We start from the raw sequence: 14,588 nt of genomic DNA on the forward strand, positions 1-14,588 counted from the left end.
ATAGAGCCTGTCTTCTGTAAAAGGTACGATGATGTAAACAAACAAAAAGGTAACTATCGTAGGATTTATCAACTGCCAGACATAGCTAAAATTATTGGTTCATTCATGGGTTCATCTAGTCAGTCAGTCCGTCCGTCTGTCTGTTTTTTTTTCTACACCCTTCGCGTGCCAATACTGCCGTCATCAAGACAAAATTGTAACTGAAGCTGAAATTAAAGACCAAGGTAAATAAGACAAGCGCACTTACATCACTCACTCACTCCAAGTCGCATTCAGATCCACAGCAGTCAGTCATTGAGTCAATAAGTCATTTAGGCATTCAGTCATGACCATGTTTAGTTGTGGCTTAAAAGATAACATTTTTTTGTTTTGTTTTGTTCGTTAAACATGGTCAACGTAAAAATTAACAAAATGCGACAGAAACCGACAGCAACAGCAACAACAACAAAGATGATGACAACAACAGCATGACCAAGAACTACAACTGCGACAAATGTGCAGAGGACAACTTTTTCCGTACCATGATATCGGTATAAACAAAAAGGAACAAAAAACATGATGGGCAAACAAGAGGAGTACATGAAGGTAATTAAATTTTAAAAATAAATTATCTTCGAGAAGGAGGAAGAAGAAATGGGAGGAAAATAGCAGCCGTTTTATTTTGATATTGAGTCACCACAGACAAAGGTTAAGTTTATTTAAAGGTGCTATTCATTTTGGACTCTTTTCAAGGGTTGACAAAAGTGTACTAGAAAGAAAATATCCTGATTCTCACTTTGGACAGGGATTTGACCAATTTATTTGATTTAAATTTAATTTGACCAAGTTTTCGGTTGGCAGAGGAAAGAATTTATACATGAATTCAAAAAATAGGTCTAATATTTGCTATTGGTTTGAATACATACAATACGTCCTTTATCATCTCAAAGTAGCAAAATTTGTATTTACTTAATTTTATTTTTAAATTAAATACTTAAAATCTACAATACACATACTAGTAGAGATACATACATACAATATTATATATATAGTACAAACAGTCCTTTAGATTCTCTCTTTCTTACATTTTCCTGGAAACGTAGTCATAATCATCATCATGCACGATTCCAATCGTCACGTGGTAAACGATATGTTTCATTATTACTACGTATAATATTGACACCGGCACCATAGTATGGTATTATATAATGTGATCCATCTGCTGGTCTTACGATTTGTAATGCAATTAATATTATATCCACTAATTGGCCAATAAAGAAACCGCCAAGTGTACATGCCTTCAGCAGACCCATACCATAATAGCCTAAATAGAAACGATCCAAACCGAACATACCGGTAAAGACAGATAGTAGCAATACTGTGTCCAGGTGATAACCATTTCTGAAAAATGAAGGGATATTTTTAAATGTTACAAAAGGAATAGAACTGTAATAGGATAATAAAAAACAATAAAATAAATAAAACTGATAGTTACTTGAAATTATAGTGTCAACCCCACGTGGAACTATACTATAGCATATGACCTTTATACTGTCGATTTCATTGCAAAAAAAAAAGAATTGTATGCGTTCGTTTTTGACCAATATTGATTACATTGTGTGGAATTACTGAACACATGGAGTTATCATTATAGAGGTGCTATGCCTAATTGAGGACCGACATAGCTCAATTTCGAACTTAATATTTTTGATTTACAATACCTTCCTTCACGCTAAGTATTAAAAATACTGAAAATCGGTAGGTGTCATTATATGGGGACTGGGCCCAAATGCTGGTCTATATATCGAGCCATATTCGCCAAAAAAAACGTAAACCTCAAATTTGAAATTTTACAGTAGAAGGTAACTTTTAAATAAATTCAGAATTATTAAAGCTATTATATTGAAATTTAGAGCTATAGTTTTGTTATAAACTAGTTTTGTTTTAAACTATAGTTTGAGGGTTACGTTTTTTTTTTTGGCGAATATATATATTCGAAATTCGAAACACATCTAGTAGCAATATTTTCCCGAAAAAAGAAGTAAAAACTAGAACAGACTGAGTGACTGATGGCCTTGTATGTCGCTATTACGGTTTCTTTTTCTTTTCATCCGGAGGTTCTTGTCAGGGCTTTCAGAACTTTGTCTTTGGTTTGAATTTTGCCTTTAATATACGCTTCATGTTTGGTGAAATTCAGTAACCAAACACAACACACGGAATCTTGGGGTGTTGGAAGTCGGAATACTTCGGCCGTAGACTTTAAAATCTAATTTTATTCTCTACTCAAGGGTCCAAGAGATCGAAATGGTAGTAGTTGATTTCGACGTCGATATTATTAATTTTCTTTCCTGCATAAAGGTTGAGATGGGAGTTAAGTAGATGTTTTATCTGGAACTGATATCATAGATGTCTAGTCCCGAGGACATAACCCCTACCTTGAGAAACTGAAAAACGTTTCTCAAGGTAGGGGTTAAAAAAGGAATTGTGAATACACTCCTCCTGTTGTACCCTCTTTTTTACTTTAAGAAATGTTGAATTTATTAAAAGAAACCTTCTACTGTAAAATTTCAAATTTGAGGGTTACGTTTTTTTGGCGAATATGGCTCGATATTTCATTCTCCAACCTGACGTTCTAGTTTTTATACCCTTCACCACACTGTGGTACAGGGTATTATGTCTTTGTGCATATGTTTGTAACAGGCAAAAGGAAACGAGATAGGCACATGGTTCCTTTTGAGAATATGCATAGAATCACTTTCTGAGTCGATTTACGCATGTCCGTCTGTCCGTCCGTCCGTCCGTCTGTCCGTCCATGTATTTTTGTGAACAAAGTACAGGTCGCATTTTTGATCCGATTTGGACGAAATTTGGCATAGGTCACTTATTTGGCCCAAGGACGAACCCTATTGAAATTGGGAAAAATCGGTTCAGATTTAGATATAGCTCCCATATATATTTTCACCCGATATAGGCACCAAAGTACCTATATATCATTCGATTTGCACGAAATTTGGCATAGCGTACTGAATGAGGTCCAAAATGATGTGTGCTGAGTTTCGTGAAAATCGGGTCAGATTTAGATATAGCTCCCATATATATTTTCGCCCGATATAGGCACCAAAGTACCTATATATCATTCGATTTGCACGAAATTTGGCATAGTGTACTGAATTAGGTCCATAATGGTGTGTGCTGAGTTTCGTGAAAATCGGTTCAGATTTAGATATAGCTCCCATATACAGTGGTGATCACAGAATTAAAACATTTATTATGGTAAACATTTTTGATCAGCCCTCGATTCGTTTGAAGTATTTTTGAAAATTTTTTAATTCAGAACACTTCGATATACTGCACTTAAGAGATTTAGTGCGAAAATAGAAAATTATTGCATGCAATTTTCCATAAATAACGGTTTTTATGAAAATACATCGATTGTGAAGTGGCCATATAATTAAAACATTGTGTGATTTTTTACTTTACTGCATTTTTTTGAAAATTTTTTTTAAAGAGCTCTTTAGTTTAGTTAAATTATGTAAACTAAGCACTGATAGAATCATTTACAGATAAAAATATCTGAAAAAATCTGTAAAATCTATCAAAATTGCCAAAAATTTGTACAGTACACGTAACATTCAGAAAACACCCTTATTATAGAAAATAAAGGTCCGAATGCACTAGAAATTGTTGGAATTAGTAAAAAACAATTAATAATTCTCAAAATGAATAAATATTTGAAATAAAAACTCAAAAAATGTGAATTAACCTAAAGGAACGATCCAATTTCAATAGTCTTTACTAAAGAAGGCCGGAATATTTTTGCAGTATGTGAGAAAATATCGATTGATATTGGTATTTATTATATCAAATCGATTGTTCGAGTAGTATAGAATATATTTTATCAAAAAATATATCAGTCACAACAGAACGAACAGAGATCAAGGCCTATGTTGCCGAGTAAAGGTCTCTGGCACACAGCAGCATTTTTGATGTTCAACACAAGTCTTCAAATATTTGTCAAACTGTAAAATTTTTCCTTCCTTGTTACTAAAATAGATTAAGTGGAAGTTATTCTCTTCATAAAATATTATTTTGGAAAAATATTGTCATGTTCAATAGATTTTAAGGGTCAAGAGTTGACCATCAATCATGCTGCTGTGTACCAGAAACCTTTACTCGTCAACATAGGCCTTGAACTCTATTCGTTCTGTTGTGACTGATATATTTTTTGATAAAATATATTCTCTACTACTCGAACAATCGATTTGATATAATAAATACCAATATCAATCGATATTTTGTCTTGATTTAGATTAGGCGAGTTTACTTGCGGCAAGTCTTTGTTTGTAGGAGAGAGGGGCAAGGGGAATAGAAATGAAAAAAAATTGCTCGTACCGACAATTTTCTGGCAATTCGTTTTGTGTATTTCGTATTTGTTGACATTTTATATAGATTTAAATGTGAAAAACAACAAATAGAAAAATATTTTGGAAACCGAATTGCCTTGTATAAACGCATGAAGCAAGTTCAAAAGAGAACGATAAGAATTGCCGCAAGTAAACTCGTCTAATCTAAATCAAGACTTTCTTACATACTGCAAAAATATTCCGGCCTTCTTTAGTAAAGGCTATTGAAATTGAATCGTTCCTTTAGGTTAATTCCCATTTTTTGAGTTTTTATTTCAAATATTTATTCATTTTGAGAATTATTAATTGTTTTTTACTAATTCCAACTATTTCTAGTGCATTCGGACATTTATTTTCTATAATAAGGGTGTTTTCTGAATGTTACGTGTACTGTACAAATTTTTGGCAATTTTGATAGATTTTACAGATTTTTTCAGATATTTTTATCTGTAAATGATTCTATCAGTGCTTAGGTTACAAAATTTAACTAAATTAAAGAGCTCTTTAATTTTTTTTTTTCAAAAAAATGCAGTAAAGTAAAAAATCACACAATGTTTTAATTATATGACCACTTCAAAATCGATGTATTTTCATAAAAACCGTTATTTATGGGAAATTTCATGCAATAATTTTCTATTTTCGCACTAAATCTCTAAAGTGCAGTATATCGAAGTGTTCTGAATTAAAAAAAAATTCAAAAATACTTCAAACGAATCGAGGGCTGATCAAAAAATGTTTACCACAGTAAATGTTTTAATTCTGTGACCACCACTGTATATTTTCGTCCGATTTAAGGTAAACGTGGCACCAAAGTACCTATATATCTTTCGATTTCCACGAAATTTGGCATAGCGTACTGAATTAGGTATAGAATGATGTGTGTTAAGTTTCCTGAAAATCGGTTCAGATTTAGATATAGCTCCCATATATATTTTCGTCCGATTTAATTTAAATGGTGCACCAAAGTCCCTATATATCTTTCGATTTGCACGAAAGTTGGCACATCGTAATCAATTAGGAATATAATGGTGTGTGTTAAGTTTCCTGAAAATCGGTCCAGATTTAGATATAGCTCCCATATATATTTTCATCCGATTTAATCTGAATGGTGCACCAATGTCCCTATATATCTTTCGATTTGCACCAAAGTTGGCACAGCGTAATGAATTAGTTATAGAATGGTGTGTGTCAAGTTTCCTGAAAATCGGTTCAGATTTAGATATAGCTCCTATATATATTTTCGTCCGATTTAATGTAAATGGTCTACCAAAGTCCCTATATATCTTTCGATTTGCACGAAATTTGGCACTGCGTTATGGATGAGGTCTGGAATGATGTGTGTTAAGTTTCCTGAAATCGTTGAAATCGGTTCAGATTTAGATATAGCTTCTATTTCATCTGTTGAATATGCTCAAAGTGGTGAAGGGTATCATATAGTCGGCCCCGTCCGACTTTACTACTTTCCTTACTGGTTTTTTTTTTTTCAATATACTTCAAAGGTATTAAAAATACCGAAAATCGCACCAAATGCTGGTCTATATATTTCATTCTCCAACCTGGCGTTCTAGTTTTTTTCTCAATATCCTCCGAAGGTAGAATGATTACAACAGATATCTAAAATGGAGAAATCGTTTTAGATTTTCATACCTGTAGGACATAAACTAACCAGTACAGAATATTCCCCCATACTATGGTGGAAGAAGACAACCTCAAAACGAGGAACAAAGCAGTTTATTATTTTAACATAAACAAGTGAAAAAGCGTTGAGTTCGGATAGTTACAAACGGAAAAACAAAAATAATATACGCTCCATACTATGGTGGAGGGTATAAAAGGTGGTCATACATATCAAATACTACTACAAAATATCAAATTACAGCGAAATCGGTAGAAAAACGGGTAAAAATACTGAAATTTTGGGGGTATCGTTATATGGGGCCTACCGCAAAAAGTGGATCTATATTCATTATTTTCAGTGGAGAGATTTAGTACACAATAAGATCCGAATGTTCCAAATACTGATAATTGGGGGTACACTTATATGGGGGCTATGCCTAAAAGTGGACCGATATATCCCATCTCCGAACTTCACCTGCCTGCAGACAAAAGACAACCCTATGTAAACTTTAAATACCCTATCTCAATTCCTTCAGAATATAGCGTTTATTAAAAAGTCTGCGTCAATTTGACCCGCTAAATATATTCATCAAAACAGTCATAATTATTCTATGGTCAGACCCCTTTCTAAGTCTAAAATATCGTTATGTTCGTGGCATAATTATGGTCTCTAGAGCGACCAGAGACACAGACAAGTTGTTGGTCAATTTCATCGTCTAGATTTTACCGTTCAAAAACAATAGTGGTCTTCTTTGGCCAGAAGCCGTACTAAACTTAAAATTTGGCGCTGATAGTTCCATAACCGTGGCCCTATCTTCTCATGTAGGTGATTCACACTCGACATCAAAACACATCCACTAAGGGACTACTTTTCGCAACTAGTAGCAATATTTTCCCGAAAAAGGAAGTCAAAACTGGAACAGACTGAGTGGCTGATGGCCTTGTATGTCGCTATTACGGTTTCTTTGTCTTTTCATTCGGAGGTTCTTGTCAGGGCTTTCAGAACTTTGTCTTTGGTTTGAATTTTGCCTTTAATGTACGCTTCATGTTTGGTGAAATTCAGTAACCAAACACAACACACAGAATCTTGGGGTGTTGGAAGTCGGTATAATCTAATTTTAATCTCTACTGAAGGGTCCAAGAGATCGAAATGGTAGTAGTTGATTTCGACGTCGATATAATTAATTTTCTTTCCTGCATAAAGGTTGAGATGGGAGTTAAGTAGATGTTTTATCTGGAACTGATATCATCGATGTCTAGTCCCGAGGACATAATTGTACCATCGTCTGCATTTGATACAATATTAACGCATTGTGGTGCTGAAGAATGTTTCTCAAGGTAGGGGTTAAAAAATGAATTGTGAGTACACTCCTCCTATTGTACCCTCCTTTTTACTTTAAGAAATTTTGACTTCTTGTCCTGGTATTCCAGGCCTTCAACTACCTATATTTTTATTGCTGATTTTCTGTACTTTCTTGTAGCTATGTGCTAGTAGGTTAGGACCTTGAACATGCCGAAAAATATGTGAGAAAAATATGTGTAATAGTGAGATTTGGCAGACAATGCAAATACAAAATGACAACAAATTCGGTTGAAAAACTTGTCCAAAATTCTCAAAATACCGACTTGGGTGAATAATAAAAATTTTTAGTGCTGCATCACCACAATGCCGTTATGAAAACGCAAAGTACAAAATTGCAACATATTTGATAGGCTAGCCTGAAACTGAGGTCCCTAATAATAATTCCTGACTTCCTTTTATTAACACTCTTCTGAATTACAACGTTTATAAAAAAGGCTCAATAAATTAAACCTTAAACCTTATTCAATAAGAACCAAACATACCAAATTACATCAATGCAGTTGGAAAACGTGTCCAAAATCATAATCAAACCAGTAAGGAAAGTTGTAAAGTCGGACGGGGCCGACTATATGATACCATTCACCACTATGGGTACATTAAACAGGACTATTAACAAGAAATTGGATGAAATAAAATATTTGATATTTATCTAAATGTGAATCTAGCTAGATCTATCCATAAACATCGGACGAAAATATATATGTGGGAGCTTTATCTAAATCTTGACCGATTTCCACGAAACTTGGCAGACATCACTCTAGGCTCAATTCAGTACGTTGTGCCAAATTTCGTGCAAATCGAAAGATATATAGGGACTTAGATGCACCATTTACATGAAATCGGACGAAACTATATATGGGAGCTATATCAAAATCTGGACCGACTTTCACGAAACTTGGCAGACATCAGTCTAGGCTCGATTTAGTACGTTATTCAAATTTCGTGCAAATCGAAAGATATATAGGAACTTTGGTGCACCATTTACATGAAATCGGACGAAACTACATATATGAGAGCTATATCTAAATCTGAACAGATTTTCACGAAACTTGGCAGACATCACTCAAGGCTCGATTTAGTACGTTATGTCAAATTTCGTACAAATCGAAAGATATATAGGGACTTTGGGGCACCATTTACATGAAATCGGACGAAACTATATATGGGAGCTATATCTAAATCTGGACCGATTTTCTTGAAACTTGGCAGACATCATTCTAGACCTAAATGATTAGGTTATACCAAATTTCTTGCAAATCGAAAGATATATAGGGACCGTTTACATTAAATCGGTTAAATATATATATATGGGAGCTATATCTAAATCTGAACCGATTTTTCCCAATTTCAATAGGGTTCGTCCTTGGGCCGAAAAAGTGACCTATGCCAAATTTCATCCAATTCGGATCATAAATGCGACCTGTACTTTGTTTACAATTTAACATGGACAGACAGACGGACGGACATGCATAAATCGACTTAGAAAGTGATTCTATGCATATTCTCAAAAGGAACCATGTGTCTATCTCGTTTCCTTTTGCCTGTTACAAACATATGCACAAAGACATAATACCCTGTACCACAGTGTGGTGAAGGGTATAAAAATACCGAATATTGAGGGATACTGTTATATTGGGCTACCCTGAAAAATATTTATAATTTTTGGTACGGAGATAGGCTATACCATTAGAACCCAAAATGAAAAAAAAAAAATACAGCCAAATAGGTTGGAAAACCTGTACAAAGTCCCCAAAATACTAAATATTGGGGGTACGGTTATATGGGGACTACACCAAAACTTACACCGATTTGCAGTACCAAACATCCTACGAGTACTAGCAATATCTGTGCAAAATTTCAGAACTCTATCTTACAGATTTTCATCTCTATCGTGATTTCAACATACGGACGGACATGCCTAAATCGACATAGAATTTTATTCTAATTATGAAAATGGTGTTACAAACGGAATGATACATTCAATACCGTCCACCTTGTGGTGCAAGGTATAACAAGAACAACCTCTTATTTCCAACACCCATTTTATATGTTCCCAGCACTTGGAGCTACTTACGTCCATTTACAGGGCATCTCCTTGGTAAATGTATTATTATTTGTTCCAATACATTCTATGCCATCTGCGGCTATACACCAAACTGAAAATATTATAGATCATTAATTAACAACAATGAAACCCCCTTTATTAGACATTACATACATACCTTTGGCCAAACCATTTCGTTCACATCCATAGTACTGCTGAGTCTTCGGATCAATTTGATTTCTACCGGGTTCCGGACATAAATATTGACCCATAAGCAGGGTGGTACAGTCATAGGCCACTCCTTGGACCAATGTTATTAATAAAAACACCAAGAATAATAATTTTAACATTTTTTTGTTTATAAAATGTTTCTGACGTTCTGGAACTTGGGTGAATAAATGACCGACCTAATCTAAAAACGTTTGGAACGCTACGAATGGAGTAGACAAGAGAGAATGGTTGGCGCTCGTAATGTTTAGAAATAAGGCATAAAAGAAAGTACAAAAATGGTAATCTCTGTTCAACAGCTGATTTAATTAGAATTGCCAACCTAATTTTATTCCTACAGTTTATTTCTTTGTTATGCTACTTTTTTTACAACACAGAACAAAAACAAAAAAGAAAAAGAAAATAAACAATAGAAAAACCTATTGGTGGACGAAGTGATAAATTAAACAATAATTTACCAACGGAAACAAGCAAAACGGTTCTTGATTAATGCAAAATCAATTCAGCAGATAAGCCAATAGAAAATTAAACGACAAATTCTTATCAAACTTGCGTGACAAGTATGCTGAAGATCGATATACCCCTAGCAGACGAAGTGAAGAAATAATTTTTTAGACTATGGACCTGCCAAATTGAGAGAGATTTGGTCAACATCAAATAATAGGTAAGTAAATGCAGATAAAATAGATAAATCGACAGAATTTACGTTTTCAAATATTTTCAGATACAATTAAGGATAACAAAATGCTTTTAAAAATACGACATGCCCTGCTGGAAGTGGCTAATCATCCGAATGCCAAACAATCTGCCGTGATCATAAATAATGAACTTATAATAACCTCGGGATGCATACTACAGCCCTATGTGCGTCCCATATTACCATTTGTCGCGGATCACAGCAACGAAAATGTTTGTGCCAGCACAAAAATCATACACAAATTACAGCAATGCCGTTTGGTTAATGCCCAAGACGTGGACACAGATGAGGCACAACATTTGAATGCCCTCAACTACCAGGTAACCTTTGATCGTCGTAAACTACCAGCGGCTGTAACAGATTCCAAACACAATTCCAATGTTCCACACATTCTCACCCGATATCGAGCAAAGCTTTTATATATATTTAGCTCGAAAGAGATATCCAGAAATCTACATAAAATGTTAAGTTCTATGAGTTTCCAGGATTCGCAAACAAAAGATCACAATGAAGTGCTACTAACAAGTTTCCTAGTTTTAACAATGCGTCCAACGAGTGTTACGACCACAGCACCGGAAAAATTTGAAAGATTTCTCGAACACATAGCCCATTATTTAAGATATATACATCCGATACGACCATTGGATGATGTCCTAACAATGTGTACCCCATTTGGTTTGGAAAATTTCTATAAAACCATAAGTATTGGAAAAGTGTCGAATGTTATTGGAAAGAGCGGTTCCTTGTTTGTGCTGTCCAATAATTTGCCGCTAGGATGTGAAGGTTCGGCTGTTTTTAATAATAAATTGTAAGTATAGAAATGGAAGAGAAAATACAATATGGAAAGAAATATCATTCAAGGTCAACTCTCTGAAAAATTTAAATTATACCTGTTATATCAAGATTAAGGATCGGACGCGTATTGTTTTGAAATATTTACTAAAAATAGTTTTAGAGGTCCTGACTATTGGAACAAACGAGGATAAATTCCAATTAAAAAATGTTTTGAAAATTTTAGTAAAACAAGCACTAGAGACTTTTATTCCAACAATACCAGAGGGTGGTGAAGGGTATAATAATGTATAAAAATTATTATACCCTTCACCACTCTGTGGTACAGGGTATTATGCCTTTGTGCATATGTTTGTAACAGGCAAAAGAAATCGAGATAGACCCATGGTTCCTTTTGAGAATATGCATAGAATCACTTTCTTAGTCGATTTCTGCATTTCCGTCTATCTGTCCGTCCGTTCGTTAATGTATTTTTGTGAGCAAAATACAGGTCACATTTTTTATCCGATTTGATAAAATGTGGCACAGGTCACTTGTTTGGCCCAAGGACAAAACCTATTGAAATTGGAGCAAATCGGTTTAGATTTAGATATAACTCCCATATATAGTTCTGTCCGCATAAAACTGTTAAGTTTTGTCCGATTGAGACAAAATTTAGCACAGCGTACTGACTTAGGTCCAGGTTGATGTCTGCAAAGTTTTGTTGAAATTGGTTCAGATTTTTTAACTTCGTCCGATTTTATGTAAGTGGTGCACCAAGCTGCCAAGTTTTGTCGGATTGATACAAAAGTTTGCACGGCGTATTTAATTAAGGTAAGATTGATTTATGCGAAGTTTTGTTGAAATCGGTTCAGATTTAGATATAGCTCCCATATATAGTTCCGATTTTATGTAAATGGTGCAATAAACTGCTAAGTCTTGTCCGATGGAGAGAAATTTTTGCAGTTTTGTTGAAATCGGTTCTGATTGTATGGATGGATATTCAAAATTTCAATGGGGCAAATTATTTCCCCTTCTTTTTAAAATTAACTATGCTAGAAAATGGACTTACAAACTTCTTTGAAGGTATTTCATATATTTTTTTTTTTTTTTGGACCAAATCCGACAATTTGAAGTCGATTTACAAATGTCCGCACGATAACTCTCGAAAGAAAGTAACTGATTTCATCCAAACTTTAAGTATCGTAATATTTCTTCCAAAGTTAGTTCAAGTTCGAAGATAAGGAATATTAGTCTACTCCTTCTGGTACTTCTCTCAAAATGTGGTCAAAATTTTGCTGAAAATTAATTTGAACCAAATTTTGCACAACCTTCAATCTTTACCACGCCTAGACCAAGTCCGAAGATGGAACCCATTGGTCCACTCCTTCTGGTACCTCCCCCAACAAAGCGTCAATATTTCAATATTTATAAATTCAATTTGAGACAAACTTTGCACAATCTATTATCTTTACCAATCCCTGATCAAGTCCGAAGATCGGGTCAATTGGTCCACTACTTCTGGTACCTCCTCCACGAATGACCAAAATTTTCAATAACAATAAATCAAATATCAGGCGAAAATAATAGCCGATTTAAAGCTAACTTTTCACAACCTATTATCTTTACCAAGCCTAGATCAGATTTAAAGATGGGACCCATTGGTCCACAAAATTTTTAATATTTGTAAATTCAATATTTGGCGTATGAAATATTCGCTTTGAACCAAACTTTGCACAACATATTGTCTTTACCTAGCCTAGATTCAATCTGAAGGTTAGACCCATTGATCCCCTAATTCTGGCACCTTTCACACTAATTTTATAAGCTTGTAAATTAAACTTGACTTTGCATCCACAGAAAAATTCTAAATTTGGCTATGAGCAGTAAATTGATTTATATTCCGTTCATCATTTTGGAACAGAATGTTTTGGGAAGTAGACATTTTCGACATCCCTCCAAAAAATAATGAGGTCTTCAGAATAAAAAGTCTTGGTAAATTTCTTCGAAATTGGCTTAGATTTGACCTCAAAGAAATCATTAAACCAAATTCTCTTTTTGTGTGCCTTTTCCTTTATTTGCAGACGTTTAATTGGTCTCATCATCAGTACGGCATTCCAGCGCAACAATGAAAATCTACAAATGACAATCGCTGCAAATTTTGCATTTTTATTGCGTGATTTTATGAATCAATTGGGTATAAAAATTACCACAATTACCATACCCCGAGAACCATCTAATTTTGCCTGTAAGTCCATATCATATTTTATGTTATCATAGTGGCTGCAATCTAGTTGCATTATTAATATTTGTTTCGTTTTTGTTTTATCTTATTGCAGGGGAACGTAGCTTGGTGGTAATCGAAGCTAATGGCAATCAGGGCACTGGAACGTTTGTTAAAGTGCAAAATAAAAAATTCATAATTACTTGTTCGCATGTTGTTTTTCAGGTAATAAACTAAGCTATGTATGAGTGTGTTTGTTTAGATATCATATAAATTATTTAAATATATATCTTAATGTCGGTGCGTAGTTTCTTCCACTGGTCATCGCCCTTACAGGCAAAACTCACATAAATAACAATAAAATTTAATCCTTTACCATTTTTCCAGGTCAACTCTACCGTATATTGTCGCGGTGTTGATGGTGAATTTGAATCCGATGTGTTGTGGCGTAATCCCAATTATGATACCGCCTTTGATGTTGCCCTCTTGTCGACACCCTCACACATTCCCTCCCGCTATTGTGTACGTTTGGCACAAACAAAACCCTGTTTGGGACAAACTGTTTACAATGCCGGATTTCCCTACTTTGTTAATTTCAATTTAAAATATGATTTCAATCCGTCAATATTTCAAGGACGTATTATAAAATATACGCCAGCGGCTATAATGTCCGATGGTTGTGTTCAAGCTGGACAAAGTGGTGGTCCTATGTTCGATGAACATGGCAATATAATGGGCGTTTGTGTGTCGAATATTAAAATGGATAATGTCGTTTATCCGAATATCAATAATGCAATACCGATTGTGACAATACGTTCCATATTGGAGGATTATGCGAAAACAAATGGTAGGAGTGTGTGTTTGTTTTATTTGGAGTTGTAATGAAATATATTGGTTTTTATTTGTCTTTTTTAGATATCCATATTTTAAATAATCTGGTGGCAAATCCTGATATACAAAGAGTGTGGGCTTTGAAGCCACCACCTATTATAAGTAAACTGTAATTGGCGTGTGATTTTTTATATAATTGGCGATTGCCGTTCGCCTATTTGCTTTTATAAAATATAAAGCTTGTTATTATAAAACATATTATATTTTTACATATATTTTATACATATTTTTACACCACAAAACTAAAAAATATATACATATGTAACTAAATAAATGTTAAAAAAATTCATTGATGTCAAAATTTCTATTTAAAGTCTCAAAGAAAATTATCGAATTTCCCACAAAATCAGACACCAGCGGGTGTTTGATGT

General features: G+C 34.2%; 2 protein-coding genes across 2 annotated transcripts; one reads left to right on the top strand and one right to left on the bottom strand.

Moving 5' to 3' along the window:
- Positions 1-1,090: 1,090 nt before the first annotated feature.
- Positions 1,091-9,759, bottom strand: LOC133321714 (TM2 domain-containing protein CG10795-like). Its single transcript, XM_061530796.1, has 3 exons — positions 9,585-9,759; positions 9,437-9,518; positions 1,091-1,380 (listed from the first exon to the last, which is right to left on the bottom strand). Exons 1-3 carry the CDS (start codon positions 9,754-9,756, stop codon positions 1,095-1,097), a joined length of 540 nt encoding a protein of 179 aa, XP_061386780.1. The 5' UTR covers positions 9,757-9,759; the 3' UTR covers positions 1,091-1,094.
- Positions 9,760-10,376: 617 nt separating this feature from the next.
- Positions 10,377-14,330, top strand: LOC133321711 (peroxisomal leader peptide-processing protease-like). The gene is made up of 5 exons (XM_061530795.1): positions 10,377-11,139; positions 13,187-13,350; positions 13,442-13,551; positions 13,714-14,173; positions 14,242-14,330. Exons 1-5 carry the CDS (start codon positions 10,379-10,381, stop codon positions 14,328-14,330), a joined length of 1,584 nt encoding a protein of 527 aa, XP_061386779.1. The 5' UTR covers positions 10,377-10,378.
- The last annotated feature ends 258 nt before the right edge of the window (positions 14,331-14,588 follow it).

The sequence above is a fragment of the Musca vetustissima genome, unplaced genomic scaffold, assembly GCF_032173495.1.
Source record: "Musca vetustissima isolate MV318-11 ecotype Yass unplaced genomic scaffold, APGP_CSIRO_Mvet_v1 utg2233, whole genome shotgun sequence".
In the NCBI taxonomy this organism is placed as follows: Eukaryota; Metazoa; Arthropoda; class Insecta; order Diptera; family Muscidae; genus Musca; species Musca vetustissima.